The following is a 23,537-nucleotide window of genomic DNA, read 5'->3' on the forward strand; positions in this document are numbered from 1 at the left end:
ATAAATGACTAATGTTAACAACTCTAACTAACTAAAATAACAAAACCCGCTATTTCAACAATCTATACAGACCATAATAACTAACTATAATATGCACTCTTATATAGTATGCCTAGTACCCAATGTCATATGATATTTCTAGTATATTACCTAGTTTCTACCATATATTCGGACTTAGTATTCGATAATATATTCAAAAACCGCCATTACACTTTTGCGCTTTTACGCTTTTCGCGCTTTCCTACGACTATAAGAGTACCCACTTCCCTTATTTCTTAATTCTACTTTTTAGCAAGTCTAATTCTAGAGTCCCGAGGCATATTTTAGGCTATAAACTAGTAGATAGCGACTATAGGCCTTCGTTCAAATAGCTCTTCTTCGAAAAGAAAATCAATACGTTAAAAACAAGGTCGTCGCAAATCTAATTTGATAAAAAAGGCACGCGAATATAGTAAGTTATATAAAGCAGACGTCTATATCGGGATTCGCCTTCGGGAAACGGGCTAAGTGTTTATCCTATCGGCGGATATCTCGGGATTTTAGGGATTTCTTAGGTTATAACTAGTTATATAGGCAGAAACTAGTTATATAACTAAGGCTAATTTTTCTAGGCCTCCTATTATCCGACCCTATATTTAATTATAAATCAAGACCTAGAGAAGGCTAAAGAAGGCATTATAAGGAAACCAAGCGAGGCAAATCTTCTAGCTTAAAAATTATAACTAAAATTAATTCCTCGGGTATATCTTGCTAAGACCGGGGGCATATGATCTCATTTCAATATCCTAGGATACGGAAGTGATAAATTAAGAGGAAGTGATAAATTAAGAGGAAGTGATAAATTGAGAGGAAGTAATAAATTGAGAGAGTATAGCTAATTAAGAGATAGCTACCGATTTCTAAATAGACTCCTTTAGTTAAGATATCTCAAAATCCCTAAAAATATAGTTCCTAGTAACCGTCAAATCTCGAGGGGTAAGACGGGTAGATAATCTTACTCCTAGAACATTAGTTTAGTAGATCATATAAAGTGATAGTATATATCTATACCTTCCCTTTACTTCTAGAGCGGGATCCCGGTTTCTCGTAGTCCCTAGGGCCCCTAGGGACACTAATTTATAGTGCTAAGCGAACAATATAGACGATAGGTCATCGTAGGTTACTTAACTAGGTTTCTTAGAATCAGAAAAATATGTTTATTTCGATTTTTACTATAGTTAAGGATAGCTACTATATACTGATCTTAAATAGCTATATATCTTTTTTCTATTTTCTAAACTTAAATAAGGGTCCCGGTAGCCTAGTTTAAACCGTCTATATCCTAGGAGCTTAGCCCTTTAGTTCTAATAATAATTACTCTATCCTAATAACTTTGCGGGATATTTCCCCCTCTATAGAGAGATTATAAAAGCTTTAAAATCAAATGATATAAACTATAATATTAAGACTATTTAAAGGCAAAAATCTCTCCTAGGTCTAGAAGTAATTTATTTTACCCTAATCCTTTAGGAGCGACCTAAGCTAAACGGTACTAAACTATCTTCGTAAATATCGATTTTCCTAAATATCCCTTTCCCCCTAAAAATAGATTTAGGTTAGTTCTTTAATTTTATCTCCTTATCTTAAGATCTTCCTAGACTAAAATACGAAATTTAACTTAGCTATACTTCCTATAAGGTCACTACTAGAGATAATCATTACCTAAATTTATTCCCAATTTACTATCGTTTAACGTAAATACCACTAAAAAGATACTATACTTCACAATATATCCTAGTATATCGAAACAATACGGTAGCAAAACTATAAACTTAATCAGAAATTGAGAGTTGTGGAGGCTTAGGTAGTAAGTATAAGAAGTAAATTCTTATTAAGAGAAAGGCTACTAGATTGTTAAAAGATACTCTACAAGTCAGGGTAGGTGCCTGTCAATCAGGTAGGAGAAGGTAACAAGATAGGTGGTTCCCAAAAGTCAAAGACTGTTTCTTGAAGAGCCGTTAGGCTTCCTCCATATTGTCCAATTTATATACAGTCTCCCCATATTGATAGCGGGAGGAAATGTGACACGTGGAGCGGGGTCTCGTTCCCGCGGGGAGCCCTTCTCGGAAGGATAGGGAAACATGGGCGATCCCCCTCCGGAGAGGTCAAACCTCCTATAGGCCTGAGGCACCAATCTGGGAATGGCCTCACGTCTGATTATATCATAACATAGATATAAAAGCTTGATTATATTTAGGAGCCTAATATAGAATATATAACTATTTCTAGATCGTATATCTTCAAAATTAAAGCTATTAGATTATACGAATTAAGTAGGACGGCTTTAGGCCTATTTTCTAGGAGGTAATCTTTAGCCTATTTTTAAGTATATCCTTATATAGTTATATCGTAGGAATAACCTATTTTCGGACAATAAATATAAAGGAGCGTATTATAACCTACGTTGTATATAGATATCTAATAGACATAGTATAATAGCCTCTATAGATATTGAAATTGGTACTAAAGACCTAGTTAGCTACCTAGCTGCTAAAGCCTCTTATATATTGATATATAGCTATCTAAGGCTAATAGGAGGAGTCTAGTATCTAAGTTAGCTAGTGATTAAGTAATAACAATCTAATATTAGTAAACTATAGATAACTACCTACTATTATAAGCTTATACCAAATAGATATAGTAGAAAGGCGGCGGTATAAGTGATAAGGGCCGAGATCTATTAGTCATAAGTACGGGTCGCTAGTTAACGGCTAAAGGGCCTAGCTAGCCTATAAACCGTAGACTATAAGCTAGCTAGGCCCTTTAGCTATTAACTAGCGACCGAACGGGCTTACTATCTTAATAGGCTAGGGAATACGTAGCTATAATCCTTATTCGATCAAGATCTAGGTCTATTAGAGTAGATATAACTTATTAGAACTATACTATATTATCTAGCGCTTTAGTCGCCTATACTAGTGACTAGCCGCCTAAGTACGCGAAACTAAGTCTATATTCTCCCTATTATAAACTAATTCGGGACTATCCGCTATAGAAATAGTGTTTGTGCTATCCTAGACAGCCGTATCAAAGTATTATATAGGAGCAATTACGCGAAGATTTTAATTATAGAATATTACCGGAACTTCCTCCTTCGCTTTCTCCCTAGCGAATACTTCTACCGGTACTAGATTAACCGTAATCTAATAAATAACGTAATCCTATCCGCCCTAGCTATCTCTTCCCCTAAAAATAATCCGAACTTTTTGCTCTTCCTCGCGTCGCTACTTATAATCGATAGTCTCGTTTTTACTCTATTTAGGACGAGCGGCGGTGATTTATACTCTCGCTACTATCCTAATACCCGAGGTAGACTCTAGCCTTACCTATATAAAGGTCGTAGAACCCGGACGCTATTAGAATATAAGTTATTATTTATAGCTATTTAAAATAAACTATAGTCTAGAACTCGTATATTACTAAGCTAGAAATACTTCCGAGATAAGGTCTATAATAAATCTCTTAAACTATATCTAAATATATAAATAAAAAGAATCATCCCTAAGACCATATAAATCACTAAGCTTATAATCGCTTTAATCAACGTAGTATATATTTAATAGTAGACGTCTTTATTTTCCCTAGTCGTCCTTTACCCCTCCGCTACCCCTTAGGCTACTCTTCTAGGCGCCTATCTTTTCGAGAAGAGCGCGTTATATACTATAATAAAGAGTCTAGATTAGGACTAGGTTCTATATTTACTACCTTTACTATTCCCCTTATTACTTACTATATAGAAACCCCTACCAAATTTAAGTTAGTAATCGTTATTAGGTATCGAGAAGGGGAGGCGGAAATATCGGTTTTTAATAGGTAGGCTAATAGCTTTATAACGGTAATAGGGCCGGGTCTTATTAAACGAGGATCGATATTTATTATATCAAAATCGATAGAGGAGGCGGGAGTTTTAGTGCCTTACCGATTCTCTAATTCTATAGATATTTCTTTAGAAGAACCGTTACCGTAGCTAACCCGTAGCCTTTCGATAAGATAATATAGTTTAATATTAATATTATATTTATATTCTTAATTAATATACGCTAAAAATTCGGTGATTTTAGTAAACTTAGGAAGAGTACGATATACTTTCTAGTTATAGCTAATCCTATTATATATATAAAGTAGATAAGAGTCGATAAGATAACGACAAAGTAAGTCCGGTCGCTTAGAAGGAAATTTATACGGAGGAGGGTTCGACGCCGATCGGCGAGATTTACTAAAGTAGATAATATAAATATCTATTAGATATATTTATATACTATTATTAGACGCTAGTTACTCGGGCTATTTAATAGGTATATCTTCCTCTTTATCGAGATCCTAATTAATATAGTTGCCTCGCCTACTCGGCTCGTAAAGTAGTAGAAGCGTAACTATATCCTTAGTAACCTAGATACGTCGAGTAAGTAATTTATTCTTATAGAAGTCTTCTACGTTAGGACCGTAAAAGTTCTCTATAAGCCGAGCTCGTTTAGGAAATACGTAGTCCGGGATAGGGAGCTCCTAGTCTTCTTTAGCGGAACTTTTAGTATCGCGTTCCTTAACGTTAGATTCGCCGAGAAGTATTTACTTAATCTATCGGTCAACTTTAAATATAGGGGTATTATTAAAATAGTTCTTTCTAGCTATCTCGCGAGTTTTAATCGCTAATATTTTCCGAAGTTTAGCGAGGTCTTTTTTAACGGTCTTATACCTTTAGAAGAGGCGTAGAAAGGTATTATAGGCGTTCTTAATTATACTAGCTATAGACCGTATCTCCGCTATAAGCTCTCTTTTCTCGCGTCTTAGTTATAGAATTTTAGGGTTTTAGTAAATAGCACGTTTATAAGCTTCGGTAAGATTAGATAGTACCGATAAATCTCTCTTCCTAAGTATACTCCTAGCGAAGCGTACTAGACCTTCTTAGGAGGGCCGAAGAAGAACGATATACTAAAGGTCGCGCGTAATAAATTATAATTAGTAATACTTTTTAAATACCGCGTTACTAGACTACCCGAGTACCCTTTATCGCTCCTAGCTAGTAAAATTTTCTATAAGTAGATAGTTAGCTCCGTTATAAGAGATCTTATCTATTATAGCGAAAATAAATCTATTATATCGCGTTTAGTAAATAATATACTATTAACTTTATTTACTATCTAGCGGCGGAAATTATAATACTTAATATCGTCTTCGAACCTAGTATCTCGACCTAACTCCTTAAGCGCCTATCGACTTAAATTATAGGTTATTAGTAAAGACCTATCGAGTCTATAGCTATATAGAGTACGTTTAAGACGTCGAAGGAGAGGTATATTAAGAACCTCGGGCTTCTACTAGAAAGGAAGAGATAAATTACCTCTTAGGACTCGTAGCCGCTAAATAAGCTCTAGTATAAGGTCGGTATTAGTAAAAGCTCTATCGCGGAAAGCGAACGTAATAATCTAAGCTATCGGGTAATATACTAGTTAATAATCGCTATATATAAAGAATTTAGTTCTAATAGTAAGGATTAGTATCGAAGTTAGTTTATAATAAATTCGAATTAAAATTTTAGCTTACCTATTAGCGCCTTCCGGTCGACCTTTAAGATTACGAAACTCGATAATAGTATAGAGGATATTACGTTTACTTTAAAGATCTTTTAGGTAGAAAAGTTCGATATCGCGATAGTAGACCGAGTCCGGAAGATCTTTTAAGGAAATATACTTTAGAAAATCACTCTAGAAGGTATTATCCCGTTTACGTTTACCTAAAACTAGATTACTAGGCGACGAGATATCTTAAGGAAGTAAGACGTTAGATCGCGTATCTATAATAGCGGACTAGAGCTAGACTATAGCAAACTAAATAATCATACTCCTATAACGAAAGAATCTCGAATAGACCTAGTAATACCGGTAAATTATACTAAAATTATCTATATCTAGAGTATTTTTATCCTTTATTCGTCGGGGAATTTTACGCTCGGCTAGGAATATACCTTCGAGAAACTTTTCTAAGATAAGTATACTCTATTAAGAATAGATAAGATATAACTTACTTATCGTATCTATTAATAGGTATCCTTACCGACGCGGCGACGGGCGAATAGCTCGAAGTATTAATAAAGGCGTCGCTAGTATTTATTATATAACTAAAGTAGTTTCTTTTATAATATTTTAAATATCTAATTAAAAAAGTTTATATAGATCGTCGGATCCTCTAAGAGAAGAAAGTCTATATAATCCTCGTTCGATTAAATATAATATCTATTCCCGTATTATTCTTAGCTATAAGACTTTTCCCGACTAAGTAAGTACTTACTTTCGCTAATAACGTTCGATAATAGCGATACCTTCTAAGGTCTTTAGCTTAAAGTTTAGAGGGAGCTATCTAAGACTACGAAAATATTCTAGCCTAGCTCGAGTTTCCTTATAAAGAATAGGATCGGTCTAGTACTAATACTTATCGGTTTAAGCCGGATATATAGGCGTAGGTACTATAGAGGAGAATAGAATAAAGACTAGGGTAGGAAATTTATATTATAGGAAACGATAAAGTCGAGGTCGTCTTAAGGCGTAGGTAACGAGGATAAAAGGATAGGAGGTATAAGGATACTAGAGGGGAGGGAAGGCGAAGTATCTTATAGGCGCTTAAATAGACCGGGCGAAAAGGGAGGGGACTTAAATTTAGCTAAAAGGGAGCTATTTTCGGCGTCGTTTTGGTCGCTAGTAGAAACGAGGGGAAAAGCCGTCTAAGTCGAGCGTTAATATTAGGACCGGAGGATGACTAACATTGCTAGGCGGGTGTATAATAGTGGTGTTATAGGGCAGTGGGCGGTCAAGGGGCGGCTAGACGTCCAAAGTTACGGGTAGAAAGGCAGCCGTTTCTAGCCTCAAAAGCGGTCATTTTCGGCGTCAATCCCATAGGTCCTCATATTCTAGTTGTAAAACCGGCCTCCGACCGTAGTATTCACTCCTCGTAATAACCTTCGTAGTTGTAGTTAATCCTATTGCGAAACCGGTCTCGTCGAAGTTATAGATATCGTCGGGGTCGATCCTAAATTGAAGGATGGTTTTTTGAATAAGATCAAACCACTCTATAATGATTTTCGGGTCTTCATATTTCGCACGCTCGTAGTTATACCGTTTCGAGAATCGGGAGGAGAGGAGAGGACGTCGTTTAACGAATTTCGTAACCCAATTTTAGCCGACCGAAAGAACCGAGGTAGTTCTACGCTTTTGAAGAAGAAGATCTACTATTTCTCGTACTATAGAGGGCCGGGGAGCTACTCTACGTAGATCTATAGAGAGAATCCATTTTTGAAGAGATTCCTCTTCAATTTCAGTCAATTTAGAGCAATTGGCGCGAGAATTCGCGCGGTTTTGTATACCACTAAGGCGGCGGCGGAGGGTAGTTTCAGGTATAGTAAAACGGCGTGCCACTTCACGAATTGAAGAGATTTCTTGATTCTTAAAAGCCTGGATAGCTAGCAAGATCCTACCCTCCTGCTCTATTAAATTTCTAGAGCGTTGAGAGCGAATTGGTGGCATGGTAGGTGGTTGAAGAAGAAAGGGTTAAATTAATTGACGCGTTTTCGATGGGGTGCGCCACTCGGTGGTGTGCGCCGCTCGGTAGTGAAATACGTTAAAGAAGAGTAGTAACAAAATAAGTGCAAAGAACATCAATTTGTTCTGCTATATCAGCGAATTATACATCCATTTTGGGAAATTGTATGCTTATAATGGGCCATGTCCTGAAAACCCAAGACTCACCAGTTGTTCCATTCCTTTTTTCTTCAGACAAGAATCTTCTCACTGCTCGCTGTCACCGTTACGGCGAGTAGTGGTTGACACATGTCCCGTGGAATAATCGCTGTTGAAATAGTTAGCGGGTTTTATCATTTTAGTTGGTTAGAGTTGTCAACATCGGTCATCCATACCATAAACTGTTCGTATATCAATCCCTATGACGCCAAATCAGTCGACATGTCGCCCAGCCCCGGCGCAACAGCTGGACTCGACTTTGCCGGCGAGGTCGTTGCCCTGGGCGAGGCAGTTGACTCGACCTCCTCCCGACTTGCCTTGGGAAAACGGGTGTGCGGCTTTGTATTCGGCAACAACCCAGACCGGCGCGATAATGGTGCCTTTGCTGAGTACGTCGCTGTGCCGGCGTCGCTAGTTCTCTGTATCCCGGAGTCCATGACGTTTTTGGAGGCAGCGACGCTACCATGTGGTCTGGCCACCACTGGAGGGGCACTTTATAATAGCCATAGCCTTGGCCTGCCCCTGCTGGGATCTGGGTCCGAGGTGAACAGCTCGAACAAGTCTCCAACCTACGTACTAGTGTACGGTGGGAGTACAGCGACGGCAACGCTGATCATACAGGTGCTGCGACGGCATGTCTATATGTAATCTTTGAAATAAATATGGTTTTGAAATTGTTGACAATCCCCATAGGTCCGGCTTCATTCCAATTACCACCCGCTCCCCACACAACTTCAACCGCCTGCAACAGCTGAGTGCGGAGGCGACCTTCGACTACCGCTCGCCCACCTGTGGCTCGGACCTGCGCGACTACACCCACAGCCGACTGGCCTTTGCCATTGACTGCATCAGCTCAACTGGCTCGGTGCAAATGTGCTACGAGGCCATCGGGACTGCCGGTGGCAGATACGTGTCGCTGGACCCTTTCCCCTTGAACAAACACACTCGTCGCAGTATTCGGCCAGAGTGGCTATTCAGCTTCACGATTTTCGGACATGCGATTGACTGGGACGCCCCGTACAACTTCCCAGCCCGGCCAGATGACCGAGAATCGGCCGAGCGGTGGTATGCGGAGATTGAGGCAATCCTGGCGACGGGTGAACTTGTCACCCATCCATTTCTAGGAGGAGACTGGTGGCTTGTCCAGTGTGATCGATGGCATAGGGGCAGTGCGCAACGGACAGATAACAGGTTATAAACTAGTGTGTCCGATTTGGAACTGTGCTTAGTAGTTTTAGTATTGACTAGTTCCGGTTGATCGTTCAATGTTTTTTTTAGGGGGGTTTTCCTTTTTCTCTTTTTTGAGTCTATCAATCTTGTATCCGGGACTATGATAAATGCATCCTTCGAATCATGTGGTTTTCTGCATTCAATGATGATGATAACATTCTATTAATCTGGTGCTACCCAGCTAATACTGTTGAAACTTGAGATGGATCACAGTCCAGGCCCAGTCCACTCGTTCAGTATAAGATACCACCTTCCCTCTCTCATAGAAAATACACAGGCATGCACATCTCTTCCATCGTCCTCCCTCCCTGCTAGCAAGTAATCGCCGCGGTATTCAATCCCTCATTATCTTTGGCTTATCACTTGTTTCCTCTTCCATTTTCAAAAATTTCGTTGTTTGGATTTTTTGTCAGGATGAGGAATTGATGTACTGGCTAGTACTAAATATGTCCAATAGAATCCGATGATTGATTAAAGGTGTTGAGATGGGTTGAGCGATCTCCGGGACCTACCTCGTCCGTGCTCTGGCGTGTTACGACACCATATCCGAGTTTAGTCCGAATCCCATACAAATACTAGGGGAAATTGGGTAAACGATGAACAAGCCTATCCTAAAAGGTCATAGCGGTAACTGACCGCTTCCTTAGTTCGTCATTTTTTAAGATATTTGATTAATCTTCCCATCGCTGGAAAATCATATAGAGAAACCTGAGAGCGACTCGAGCTTCTATTGTACACTGCTTCTATTGAACACTGAAGGAAACATTCACAGATATGTATTCTTCTTTCATAGATGCAAATACACCCCACCTCCCGACTCCCTTCTCTGCTAATGCTCGTTGGGCTGGATTTGGCCAGTTATGATCCATTGATTGCTAAGACAGAGTAATGCAGCTCCACCACTCACTATGCCTTGGTAGTCAGACCCCATCCTCCAAGACGCACACGTAGTATGATCATCACCAGGCGTTGACACCGCATACGCTACTCCGCTGAATACAGACCACTGCAAAGGCGGTGCCCATCCGATATCCGAGCTCGTTGGGCGGGGACATGGTCAACGCAATCATGGGCCCTAGTCCAATAGTCGCACCCGATGCAAAGCCAAACAGGAGTGTGAAGACGATTATAATTACTGCTTAAGCCCCAAATTGTATGTCATATATTAATCCCTACTCCGTAGATACTTCAGCAATAGAGAGATTTCAGATACTTCAGATCACAAAAATCACAGCATATAATAAAGTCATAGTTCATATACTATATACATACTAATAATGCTCATACATTTCATCCTCAACATGCTTCCTCTTCCTCCCTGATATACGCTACTGAGTATTGGTACTTGGCAGTTACGGCATAGTAGTAGTGTATACAGGCTGGTCTATACAGGCTGGAACATACGTAAAAAACATAGATTATTTAGCTATTTTATGTAACTATGCCAAGACTGTAGTTATGCGTAATAATGGGCTTTAATGGGGCCCCATTAATGGGCTGTGGGTTGGGTTGGGCCTCGAAGGTTAGGCCCATAGCCCACTGCTGGTTGGGCTTTGGGCCCGGGGTCCGGGCCCATTTGTGGGCTTTGTGGAACACTATGGGTGGGTGGCTGGTTAGCTCGGCGAGCGGCGTTCGTCGAATGCCGTCTCCGATTCCTCTTCCGATTCCTCTTCCTGTTCCAGTTCCCTTCCACCTTTTTGTCTTCTTCTTCTACTCGACTGAGATTACTAAGCAGATGATCGGCCAGCATGGAATCCACCGTGCGCTCGCCTCTGCCTTATGGAAATGCATGTGCCACCTGTGCTCGTGCCAAGTGCCGTTGCGTCCCCTGGAGTGGTGGTGGTGGCCGCTGTGAAAGGTTAGTGGACCAACACCGTGCGGAGGAACACTATCCACGCAGTGGGATGGGAACTCGTTGGGAATGTATTCGAGTCTGATATTATTCACAGATGTCATCGTTTGAACAAAGAATGCCGCGTTCCTCAGGGACGTCGCAAGATCCAGCCCAAGACCTTGTCCAGGTCGGTTCAGCTGGAACGGAAAATGGATGGCTTGATGTCGCTGCTGACCTCCTCCGGCGGTCGGACGGATCTGCCAACGCCAGTCTGGGGACAACCTGGGGTGCAGGGGATGGGGCAAACTGAGGTCGAATCAGAAAGAGAAGACGAAGAAACATTAGCAAGTGAAAAAGAGTCTCTGCACGCTTTTCGGACCCAGCGGCTGCAGTTCCTCCCCCTGATCCACATACCAGCCACAACAACCGCTGGTGATCTGAAACGACAGTCACCATTTCTGTGGCATTGTATTTCTGCTGTGGAAAGTAAGCATACAGCACGTCAAGCAACCTTGTGTGTTAGGATCCGGGAGTTGGCGGGCAAGCGGCTGCTGGTCGACTGCGATAAGTCCCTGGATCTATTGCAGGGAGTATTGGTCTATCTTGCATGGTATGGTATGCTCACCTCCCATTGTGGTTCAGTGACATAGGGTTTGCTGAAGTTCTCTCCCTTCCTTGCTTACTCTCGACCAGGATCACGTTGCACAGCCAGCCGCAAAAGTCATCGCTCTGTATGTATTCCCAAATGGCGATCGGGCTAATCTTCGAGCTGGGCCTCAACAAGCCCGCGCCTCCGGATCTTAGCATGACAGTCTCGAACTCCAATGCCGTAGGCCATATGCCGGGTTTGGAAGCATCAATTTCAACTCGGCGCACGATGAATGAACGCCGGGCAGTATTGAGCTGCTTTGTGCTGACTTCTATGTAAGAGCCCATATCCGGCAAAGCGATTGAGCATCGAATTGACAGACCTCGTACAGAATCGCGCAGTTCTTGGGTCGAATGGAACCACTGCAATGGACCCCGCATATGAAGCAATGTCTTGATATTTTAGCGGACAGTGAAGAATCGCCTGGTGATGGAGTGCTAGTCCAGTTCACGCGTACCCGACTTCTCGTGGACCAGATTTCTCAAGGCCCCTGGAGTGAGGGTCTGTATGGCCTCAATTCGGCGCAAACCCTAGCCGCCTTCCATCTCAAGGCACTCCAGTTACGGTTGGAGACGATCAAGGCTGAGATTCCCATTCAACTGGCTGACAACAGTATGCAGATCCCCTGGCAAAAAGATGTCCCACTTACAGCTACTTACTTAACCTGTCTTAGAACCCATTCTCTTTCATTTGTACGACACTGAGCTTAGTATTTATGAAGCTGCCCTAGTTAAGCCCCTTATAGACGAGGAATTCAGCCCCCAGCGACTTGATCACCTCTACGCCTGTCTCCACGTGGTGAAACAGTTTTTTGATTTATTTTTCACAATCCCTCCAGCTGGATACACGTCCCTGGCGCTCCCTTATCTTACACAGGTGTCGCACTGCCTGGTGGCCCTCTTCCGCCTATCTACTTTGGACTATCCGGGATGGGACAAGAGGACGGTAAAAAGCACGGCGGACATACTTGTCATTGCGGAGCAGATTGCCACACGCATGGGCCAGGTGGCGGATGCGGTTGGGATGCGCAGCGAGGGCGCGTATGGCGATCCGTTCAGTAAATTGGGGATGATGATGCAGAAGCTTCGGAGTGAGTGGGCAGTACGATTACCAGATTACCCGGAGGTGGTTGCGGACCAAAGCTCAGGCGAACCATTCTGGTCGAGCATCGAGATGGGTGATCTGGATTGCTTTATGAATTGGTCAGAGATGGGGTGGGTGATGGAAGGGGCTAGGGCCGGGGGATTCATACAATGAAAGTTCTCTTCAATGTTTAGTAGGTCGTTACTGATATGGATCCGCTCTAATGCCAGTGGATATCAAATCATAACTGTCTATGTGCAAAAGTTTGGGACTCGATCTTGGAATTCGTTGATATCCATGCCTAGGGATTCAACTTGAAGACGCGAATATCCACCAGTTGACAAAATACTAAAAATACTATCCACGCTACTTCAATTTCTTTTAATATCTCCTCGGGCTTCTCTACGGGTCGCGTTTGATTAAGAATTCAGTATTAGATTATATCAGGAAAACTGAAATGTCCACCACCTGGGCAATTACCTTGGTGGATCTTGCTTCAAATTTAAACAAAGCCACTGGAGATTTCAACTTCTCTTACAAATCCGAATCAAATGAAATCAAATATCATTGTCCAACCGGCGAGTTGGCACGGGAGGCACGACGTTCCAACGGAGATGGAACGGGAAGAGCGGCGTTCGGGGATGGCAGCAACCAACGCCGTGCTCCCCTTCCCATACTTAATCAATTCAAAGTCCACCTTCTTCAGTCTACAGCGTTCAATGCAATGCAAATTGAAAATTGAAAACGGAATTTCAGCAAATATTAGGAGGGGAAACGGCCATCCAAGCTCCATCACGCCGCCAACATGAGCGAAGACAGCCAGCCACGTCTTCTGAAATCCGACCCCACCCCGTGGGACCATGATCCGAATGCAGAGAACTCCAATCAAAGCGACAATCAAAGCGACGAGTATGAGCCAGAATGGGTGGAGGGAATCACACTGGTGATGGTGATTTCAGGTATCACGCTGGTCGTGTTTTTGATGCTGTTGGATATGTCGATTGTTTCGACGGTATGACCACAATTCAAATGCTGGAGAGATGAACTTTTGGACTGACATAGACAGGCCATTCCAAAAATCACCACTCAATTTGACTCGCTCGGTGACGTTGCATGGTACGGGAGTGCGTATACAATCTCCAGGTATGGTGGAACGCAATGCAATCTAAAACAAATGCAAAATTGCAATGGCTAACAAGTATCACTCACTCTCTAGTGCGGCTCTCCAGCCGCTAACCGGGAAATTCTACACTTACTTCTCATCGAAGTGGACATTCCTCTCTTTTTTCAGTATATTCGAACTGGGCTCCTTAGTTTGTGGGGTAGCAAACTCTTCCAAAATGCCCATCATCGGCCGCCCGGTGGCAGGAATCGGATCATCGGGCATGATGAACGGGGCGTTGAATATCCTGGCCGGTGCAGTGCCGATCAAAAAGAGACCGGCAATGATTGGGATCATCATGGGGGTAATGTGCTTGCCGAAAAAATGATTTTTCCATAGGGCTGACATCTCTCGCAGTTGGCCAACTGGGCTTAGTTGGAGGGCCACTAGTTGGTGGTGCTTTTACGACTTACTCGACTTGGCGATGGTGTAAGTTTTCGCGGCCTATAACGATAATATCCTGTCAAAAGGCACTGTTGACCCGGTTTTAGGCTTCTATATGAACCTCCCCGTCGGGGCATTAGTTGGTGTCCTGCTCCTCTTCACACGCGTCCCAGACCAAAAGCCAAAACAACCCGCCCGCGAAATCCTGCGTTCAGTGGTCCTTCAGAAATTCGACTTCATTGGGTTTGTGCTATTCGCGCCGGCCTCGATCATGCTTCTTCTGGCGCTACAATATGGTGGAAATGAGTACTCGTGGGACAGTGCAACAGTCATTGGCCTGATCTGTGGATCAGTCGCGACTTCCGTGGTCTTTGCTTTGTGGGAACGGCATATGGGCATCGAGGCAATGATTCCGGGTCATTTAGTCTGCGATAAGATTGTCTTATCCAGCAGTCTACTATCGATGATGATCTTTGGGTTTACGATGACTCTCTCATACTACCTGCCCATCTACTTCCAGTCTGTCCGGGACAAGTCCGCCTTGGTAAGCGGTGTCGACTTGTTGCCAAACATTCTATGCCAGTTGGTCATGGCCGTGGTATCCGGGGTGCTGAGTGAGTGTCTTTCATTCTCCCTTGTCTTCCTTGATAACGCTAATCAGTTTGATAGCCTCAAAGCTCGGTTACTATCTTCCTTGGGGAGTTCTTGGAGCTATTCTAAATGCCGTGGGAAATGGCCTGCTCTCTACCCTGTCACCCACTACCTCGGTGCCCAATTGGGCCGGCTACGAATCGCTGGTAGGATTCGGTCGAGGTGCCATCTCCCAAGTAGTGAGTTTTGCGTTCCTCGTCCTCCTTCTTCTTCAATATACTAATACCTATATAGCCCATGATCGCCATCCAAAACGCGGTCACAGGTGATGACGTCTCCACTGCCATGGCCATGATGACCTGTGCCCAGACCTTTGGCGGGGCCATCTTCCTGGCTGTGGGGGAAGTTATATTCGCCCAGACCCTTAAGAAGAAGATCCCTGAGTACGCCCCCTCTGTGAATGCCGAAGCAGTCATCGCTGCCGGCGCGACCGGATTCCGCGAAGTTGTGTCGGCACAGAACCTGCCGGGCGTGTTGGTAGCGTACGCGAAGAGTATAGACTCAGTTTTCTATTTGAATGTCGCGCTATCTTGTGCGCAGTTTGTCTTCGCATGGGGAGTTGGATGGAGGAGTGTGAAGGAGAAGGAGGAGGATTCGGAGGAGAAAGTAGCAGAGTCGGCGTGAGCTCCAGACGTCCCGTTGGATCAGATTATATTGTTCACTAGATCATTGAATTTCTCTCCTCTAAATATATATGCACAAATTTATATGTCATACTGGATCCATGTGATTGAACAGACAGCTAACGACTATTCGAAATAATGAATACAATATTGCATCCTCGTTTAGGCATCCTTTAAGTTCAAGTTGCTTATTGCTAATAGTTAGGTGTCTTTAGACCTTCTTCCAAGGTTATTGTTTTATATGCATCTTTTTCTTTTCTTTTTCCCCCCCCCCTTTTGATCCAATGGGAATTTCAACCCATGACTCTACATCTACAGCTTATAGGGTACAATTTCAGTTTACACATGCGCAGGGTTTTCAAACAGCAATTTGCAACTTTCTAGCTATAGTCTACCACTGCGCCATTTACATTGTTTTCACATCTTCGAGGCCTACATATCTTGAACTCATACCTAATACAACTCCAGATGTCGAAGTTGAAACCATATATTCCAGAATAAGCTATTCAATACATCCTACAAAATAGACTCTTTCACAGACCATTCAAGATAGATAAATCCACAGCGTATTCCACACCTAGGCAGACCATTCATACTCGAGTGGTAGAATCATGTTTACACCATGTTGAAAACCCCTAGACCTCCTGCATAGCATCTGGTCAGTTGATGTCAAGTGCTTCTTTCACCAGCCTACCCACTTCACCAGCCTGAATATCACAATCAGTCACCTGTTTTGATAATGATTATATGTATCATGCCTGCACTCACCCGCGATTCTCTCATCATGGTAAAATAAAGGTGCAGGCCGATGATATGACCTCCTTTGTCGAGGGGAAAAAAGATTCAAGCTGAGGAGGTGGTCACTGAACAGCACTTGAGTGAAGTGACTCGGAGCAGTGCAAACATTCAATGTGTACTTCCTTATGATGTCTTCTATACTAGTATACCTAGACCTAGCTTTGCGCCGGGTTCCAACAGGCTGGCATAATGCACCCATCAGATTTTCATCTTTATCTTATGTTCCATCCCGCTCATAGCAGATCATTAAGGTTGAAGGAACATTTGAAGCGATGGGGCATATGGTCTTACTTAAACTGAGGTCCCATCCTCCTAGTCTCCTAGTCCTACGTCGCCTTCTCCAGTCTACCATAAGACTGCACATGTGGTCGTTTGCCGTAGTGTCAAAGGTGTTTCAGAGCATAAGTTAGCCTACGTGAGCTTTTTCCATCATATCCACCTGATCCCGTAGAAAACTCAAAGTGACACTTGTCTCCTCTCCCTTTTTCAAAATATAGCTTGATGATCCACTGACAGCCATAAACTCGATGCCCCCAACGTCAGGTGCCATTGCAATGCGCCATGCCAACAAAAACCCAGCCACGTTCCAAGCCACCTCCTCAGAAGTGGTCGGAAAAGTTGTAGCTTTGTAGTCACCAGTCTCATCACTAGACCTCTACATAGCCCATCAATAGGCCCAGACCCCCGGCCCAACCCACTTCCCATTAATGGGGGCCCATCAAAACCCATCAAAAGCCCATTTCTGTGCACAAATACAGTCTTAGCATACATAAAGTAGATGATTAATGACTGTATTTTACGCAGGTACCAACCTATATCTTTAGTATTATTATATTATCATAGTAAGAAGTAGGAATTAAGTGGATTTTATACTAGTTTAGCATTATAATGAGTTTTATACAAAATTTCATATAAAATAACCCTAAAAAGATCTAATTTGATAATGAATTCGTACCTAGAAGGAATTACTAAGTATTAGTATAAAGAGATATATATTATCTATAGAGGATTGATACCACTTTCTATGGTCAATTGTAGTAATACTTACAGTACCTCTACTTACTATATAAACCCCTAATAAAAATAAGTACCTCTTATAAAAAAGTAAAGCTTTATAAAAATCAATTTTTGATTCTTATTTTTCGGCCTCCAAGTATCTATTACTTAATATCTTATAAATAAAATCAAATCAATCAGTCCTATTAGTTAATTTATAAGTGATTTATATATAGCTTCATATACGGCTTACAAGGTAATTTTAATACCCCCAAAGAATAGGGAAAAAATGCATTAATTATACAGCTGCGATAAATTCGTATGTTTGTATTGTTTGGTTAATAATGAGGGCCCTATAGGCTCGGTGGATGGGCCCATAGCTGGCCGATGGGCTCGAAGGGTGGGCCTAAAGCCCAACCCATTAGTGGGTTGGGTTGGGTTGGGCTATGGGCTTTATGGGCTATGCAGAGGTCTAATCTGTACCATACATTGTTCGTACGCCATCTTTCTGTCAAATATCATAAAACGGATGGGGTTCTCTACTCCGTCCTACGCCCTTTCGTTATGACGTATCTCCTTGATAAGATGTAGTGCTCTAAAAAGTGAGGGTAGTAGTAATGCTATCAACGAACTAACTATCATAGTATAGACGACCCTATGGGGGCTAATCCCTTCTGGGTATAGTATGCGGTGGGTTGAGTGCATTAGTGGTGCTTACTGATTGGACACTGAGCATCACTGAGTAATCAGTGAGCACCCTTATAAAAGCGGCGGCAGATCAAATAGGAAAGCCCCACACGCCAGGGAAAATCCGGTACGTATAGTTACATATGTACTGTATAGACGGTTTTGGGTGTTTAACCCTAAGTAGGCGATCACGACAATATGATCATGGGTTGCTGCTCCTAAGAATTACGCCAACTTGAAAAGGACGTTTGCGAGCCCTCTTTTAAGAGGGAAATCCGCTTATTTCTAGATAGAAGACTTAGCGTGGAGAAGTAAAAGGACTGGATTTCCTTACCTTCACCTTAACAAAGTCAAGCCTCTTTTAATGCCTATTTCATAGTCATCACGCGTTGCTATAATAGTTATTTATTATTCTTTCCATTAGTAAGCGCGATATTACGGGTTTGGGACTAGCGCTACTGTAAAACCACGGAGATAGAGACGCTAACGAATTGAGATAGTAGGTAAATTGCCTTAGAAAAAAACGAAACGGTTATTTAGGAGTTAGCCGAATTTGCATTTCCTATTGCCTTCTTATATACAAGCTTAAGATGGTCTGATGATAGATAGATAAAACTCAAATAGCCTCTCGTTAACGTAATAATGGTTTTTTGAACATTCGGTCACAATTTCACCACCCGCCATAGCTTTTCCTCATCGTTGACCAAAAGTTCGGAGGGTAAACCGTGTAACAGGTCGGAAGCAAGCTTTGAGACCTCTACTAATGGCCCGGAAAACCTTGACAAACGGCCGGAAGATGACAGACAAAGTGCCGACCATAGAATTGAAAACAATAGCAAAATGGTGGTCGGGGATCATGCGTAGAATCATAGCCCACGGCATACAGCCCACCGCACAGATGAGGCAGACAGCCCATAAAACCCCATTGAGACGGGTCACACGAAATGCTTGACCACCAATGAATACTATCATTATTTGTCCACCGACAATGACGGCATTGATACCCAGGAACCAGTAATTCTGAAACATGCCCTCGAAGACATTGAATTTGTTGTCGAGGCGGCGGCAATTGAACTCATTGAAAACTTGCATCCACACAAATGTGTTGAAGATAACTGTGGAAAGCTGTTTAGATCGAAGTCCTAGGTCGTTGCTGTCAAGTTGTGGGTTCAAAAGTTGGTCCCCAGCGAAGTAGAGCATAAAGATCACGGTGAGTTTGTACAATGATTGTCCGAGGATCATCTTCCACATATTCATAGTAAAGAGTGAGGCACTCTTAGGCACGGGTTTTCGATCCAGAATTTCAGGTGTTGGACCGTCGGTAGCTCTGGGTTCCATATGTTAGCGAAATAACATACATGCCATAGGAAAGGGCTGCTATTCACAGGGCTAGTGCAGCAAAAGTATCCATTATAAGGTTCACCCAGAGCAGCTGCACGGCATTCAGCACGGGATTATTCGAATCGCTATAAATGGATGACACAAATGTCAGAATGACGGCCGTGATGTTGACCGTGATTTGGAACTGAAGGAACTTTGCAACGGCGTCGTTCACCGTCCGTCCCCAGGCGATCGCCGTAACGATAGATCGGAAGTTATCATCGAGAAGGATGATTGAGCTAGCCTCCTTAGCTACCTCGGTGCCGGCAATACCCATAGAGAATCCAACGTCCGCGGTTCGTAAAGCCGGCCCGTCATTTGTGCCGTCGCCCGTTACAGCGACTATTTCGCCAAGATACTTAAGCCGCTCTACTAAAATACGCTTGTCTTCTGGCGAAGACCGTGCTAGAACCTGCAGGCGGGGAATTACCTGGTCTAATTCCTCAACCGATAAGCGTCGAAATTCGTGGCCTTCCATGCATAACCCATCTTCAGTCTTGATACCACATAACGACGCAATCGCGATAGCAGTTGCAAGATTGTCCCCAGTCACCATCTTGACTTGGACTCCTGCGGAATAACATTTGCGAATCGCTGGAGGAACCTCGGGCCGAAGGGGATCCTGAATGCCCACGACCCCGACCCAGGTCATGTCCCGGAAGACATCGTCAAAATCAGCCGAACACGGATCATCTTCTAGCTTCCTAGCCCCTGTCGGAGGCCAGCTGGTATAGTCCTTGTATACAATTCCAATCGTTCGAAGAGACCCCCTAGCGAATTGGTCAATGGTCTCAAGGACTTGACGTCGGTCGTCCTCTGAGAGAACTTCCGTGTGGAGCCCTTTCTCAGGAGTAGCTATATCTGCAATCTGCGTAGAAGACGCACCGATCATCAGCTCGGAAGCACCCTTAACAAGGAGCCGATATTCTGTATTAGAGAGGCGGTAAACGATACCCATGCATTTCCGCGCCGAGTCGAATGGAAAAAGCTGGACAGTCTCGGCAGATGCACGCTCTAGAGTAAGATCCATACCCAAATAATCATGGGCTAACTGGAGCATTGCGACTTCAGTCTTACTCCCAATGAACTCTTTTTGGCTGCTCATCCTTTCTTCAAAGGCGGTAGAGTTCAAGGCAACGCTCTTAACAATAAGATCTCGCACCGGTGCCGTAATTTGCTGGAAAACCTCTGAGATATTCCTAGGTGTAGCTTCACCGTCTGGTAGTATACCAAATCTTGAATTTGAGCCCCACATGCCGGCGACGGCTGTCATTTTGTTTTGTGTTAACGTCCCTGTTTTGTCCGAGCATATTACCGTGGCGTTTCCCATTGTTTCGCAGGCCCGTAGAACGCGAACCAGGTTATTCTCTTTGATCATACGAGTCGTAGCGAATGCTAGAGCAAGTGTAACTGCAAGAGGAAGGCCCTCTAGGAAAAGAAGAATATGTTAGAAATAAAGAAGTATTAAAGTTCGTTAACTACTTACCAGGGACAGCGACAACGATAACAGTCACAGCCACAATTAAGATATCCACAAAGTGCTGGCCCCTGACAGTAGAGCTCTGATCAGGATGATTCGGAAGATCGGCAATGAATTGGAACAACAAGACAAGAAAGAGAATGATAGCTGCACTATAGTATTTTTTTAGTACCTCTGTTTTATGTCTAGGAACTATAATACTCACGCTGATCCTAGATACCCGATCCAATTTGCAAGACGACCCAATTTTACCTGGAGTGGTGTTGGATCGTTAGAAGTCTGCAGCGACAGCATAAGTCGACCATATGTGGAAAACGGTCCAACACTGGTCACGAGATAGGTGCCAACGCTTTCGAGGACCTTACTACCGGAGACTATAAACGGGTCAAGCTTCTTGTTTGTACGGCCTTCAATAATCTGCTGCCAAACTTCATGACCATTCGTCTTTTTTATGTGATCAGACTCGCCGGTGACCGATGATTCGTCGCATTTCACACCATGACCCGAGATCAAGATCCCGTCAGCGGGAATAGAGTCACCGGGCTCTATGTGGAGCACGTCGCCCACCATGATATTGTGAACAGATATCATTGTCGACTTGCCTGAGCGAATGGCTTTAACGTCGCGGTTATCGTTCTTATAGAAAGGTTAGGTATATAGTACAATTTAGAGATAAATCGAATTGTGAATCAAACAACACGTACTCGCTTGTTGAGTTTGGCAAACTGCTTCTCCTTTTGCCAGTCATTGGCAGCGGTGACGACGGTGACAATCAGAATCGCCACGCAGATAGCCACCCCTTCCACCCACTCCACGCCTGTGCCGCCATCTACCGTTTCATATATCCCTAAAGACAATGAAATAATAGCGGCAATGGTCAACAAAATAATGATCTTATCGTTGTAGGCGACCCAAAACAGCTTCAAGAACCCAGCTGACCTTCGGGCCGGTATCTTGTTCTCAGAAAAGGTGCGGATGCGGTCCTCAAATTTCGAACGATCGTTGGTTGTTACAGCTACTGCTGGAGCCGGATTGGCTTCCAGTTGCGATTTAGCGATATAGGGTGACTTGTCGTACAGGTGTGGCGTGACCTGCTGAAGATCTACAAAGCCATCCAGTCGGCCCTCGTCGACAGATAGACCTGCATTAAGGTCCGTTCGCAGACCCTTTTCCAACCCCTGCAAGCCACCGAGGACAAAGAACGCTGCGAGGGACTTGGGATTTTGCATTTTGTTCAGCTGTCCAGGTGAGAAGGCGAACCGATTTTCGTCAACATGGAAATCGGCCTCATCGCTAGGATTCGGTGCTAGTGCTTCTGAAAGCGACACGTGGTCATAATCAAATTTGACGGTGTAATCCGAATACATATCCGACAGGGTCTTGGAGCGGACTACCGTGGCCTCAGTAGATGCGATCGATTGCGAGCTCGGACGCAACGCATTGTTATCAATCGACTGCGAAGGCCGATGTAAAGCATGAGAGACTATCGGTAATGCTGCATCCGAGCTGTTCCTTGCATTATCTGGTGCGTGGGAAGAACACGGGCAATGGCTACTATTCATTGGTCTTGGATGTGTCGAAGACATTTCGGCGGATGGAACCGATAGGGACAACCGCTGGGAGGGAGATTTTACTAGACAACTGTCTCCAGATGCACGCTGGGGCCTGGTAATCTCTTCATCAAAGGAGTTTGTCACCAGCAAGGGGACCGGGGTTGAAAGGTGCGGGTCCGAATCCATGCGAGAAGAAGAAGCCATAAGAGCGTTTCACACGGCACTTCTTCCGCTAGTAAATTGGTCATTGGAAATAATTCATCTCTGGTGAGAGGGTACCGTTTCAGATGCCTGGATATTGGCTAATTATGCTTCCCCAAAAGGAGGCTGTGTAGTGGCGTCCAGAAAGCTTTTGAGTAGTGGGAAGCCGTCATCCATGGGCAACTGCACAAGGGCTCGCAGGCCAGCAAGGATGCCAAGAAGTATTGGACTTGCGGTTCCAAAATCTTGAATATAATGCTGAACTCAAAGAATGCAAGAACTCTGTTCAGGATGAATTAATTACCTTCCCAATGCCAGATTGGTGGAAGTAGCACATCTCAATGAGCAGCACTGTGTTTTACTACGTACGCCAAGAGCTAGGAAAACTAAGGCGAGCTCATGACAAGCAAAGGTGAGGTGGGCTTCTATACAGGCACACTGCCGCTCTTGGGGGGCTTGGTGCAGATTTCTTGTACTTTTCTCTCTGAATATAGCTAAATGGAGGCGCTAGGACTCTGTATGTCAGGTCCTATCTACAAGGGGACTTGAGAAGCTGCTTTCATGATGCCATTCTAAGGGTGACCGGGTTTGGGCTGGCCATGTTTATGGGTGGCAAATAACTTGGGCTGCGCCTCGATCCAGAGCCCCAATTAGCTTTCAAGCTCTGGAAGCCCCATAACTTTACATTGTTATCGGCCCAGGGGAGAGCAATCATGCAGTTGGTGCTCTCCCAAGCAAAAGAAATGGGAAACGAGGAGGATATGGGTCAATTACGTCATGGGGTTCTGGGGTCTAGTTCATGGACGCAGGTGCTGGGTCGCCTTCCCAAAACGGCAAAGGCCATCAGCGTCACGAACCACCAATAAAATTGGACATTTAAAAAATTACTAGTATTGTAGTATTTTCAGGGATGTGGCATGGGAGAATGCCAATCAAAGCATTATGCCCCAGTACTTCCTTCGTAGAAGTGAAGAAACCAAAATAAATAATTAGAATTGATTCTGCCGACAATTTTAAAGTCGACACTATCAAGTTGGGATAACTCCATAAATAAATACCC

At 43.5% G+C, this 23,537-nt stretch overlaps 5 protein-coding genes across 5 annotated transcripts, besides 1 other annotated feature; 3 read left to right on the forward strand and 2 right to left on the reverse strand.

Moving 5' to 3' along the window:
• Nucleotides 1–4,931: 4,931 nt before the first annotated feature.
• On the reverse strand, nt 4,932–5,648 carry N7537_007511 (uncharacterized protein; the record flags this gene model as incomplete). The annotated part of the gene is made up of 5 exons (XM_056898567.1): nt 4,932–5,052; nt 5,200–5,246; nt 5,309–5,354; nt 5,378–5,407; nt 5,581–5,648. Coding segments are annotated over 5 exons (312 nt in total), but the record flags the coding sequence as incomplete, so codon positions are not given.
• A 2,154-nt stretch (nt 5,649–7,802) lies between these two features.
• Nucleotides 7,803–7,853: a sequence feature (Short protein (N7537_007512, KAJ5597428.1) was converted to a misc_feature.).
• A 135-nt stretch (nt 7,854–7,988) lies between these two features.
• On the forward strand, nt 7,989–8,964 carry N7537_007513 (zinc-binding alcohol dehydrogenase family protein; the record flags this gene model as incomplete). The annotated part of the gene is made up of 2 exons (XM_056898568.1): nt 7,989–8,410; nt 8,460–8,964. 2 exons carry the CDS (start codon nt 7,989–7,991, stop codon nt 8,962–8,964), a joined length of 927 nt encoding a protein of 308 aa, XP_056750644.1.
• Nucleotides 8,965–10,744: 1,780 nt separating this feature from the next.
• On the forward strand, nt 10,745–12,736 carry N7537_007514 (transcription factor domain-containing protein; the record flags this gene model as incomplete). Its single annotated transcript, XM_056898569.1, has 5 exons — nt 10,745–10,854; nt 10,946–11,440; nt 11,524–11,754; nt 11,811–12,091; nt 12,153–12,736. The coding sequence occupies 5 exons, from the start codon at nt 10,745–10,747 to the stop codon at nt 12,734–12,736; spliced, it is 1,701 nt and encodes a 566-aa protein (XP_056750645.1).
• Nucleotides 12,737–13,367: 631 nt separating this feature from the next.
• N7537_007515 (Major facilitator superfamily domain general substrate transporter) lies at nt 13,368–15,383 on the forward strand (the record flags this gene model as incomplete). Its single annotated transcript, XM_056898570.1, has 7 exons — nt 13,368–13,574; nt 13,629–13,705; nt 13,889–14,028; nt 14,082–14,153; nt 14,216–14,722; nt 14,778–14,938; nt 14,994–15,383. The coding sequence occupies 7 exons, from the start codon at nt 13,368–13,370 to the stop codon at nt 15,381–15,383; spliced, it is 1,554 nt and encodes a 517-aa protein (XP_056750646.1).
• A 3,173-nt stretch (nt 15,384–18,556) lies between these two features.
• On the reverse strand, nt 18,557–22,285 carry N7537_007516 (uncharacterized protein; the record flags this gene model as incomplete). Its single annotated transcript, XM_056898571.1, has 5 exons — nt 18,557–19,190; nt 19,249–20,671; nt 20,730–20,875; nt 20,929–21,359; nt 21,428–22,285. 5 exons carry the CDS (start codon nt 22,283–22,285, stop codon nt 18,557–18,559), a joined length of 3,492 nt encoding a protein of 1,163 aa, XP_056750647.1.
• Nucleotides 22,286–23,537: the final 1,252 nt, after the last annotated feature.

The sequence above is a fragment of the Penicillium hordei genome (genome assembly GCF_028827395.1).
Source record: "Penicillium hordei strain IBT 12815 chromosome Unknown utg000004l_segment0_segment0, whole genome shotgun sequence".
NCBI lineage: Eukaryota > Fungi > Ascomycota > Eurotiomycetes > Eurotiales > Aspergillaceae > Penicillium > Penicillium hordei.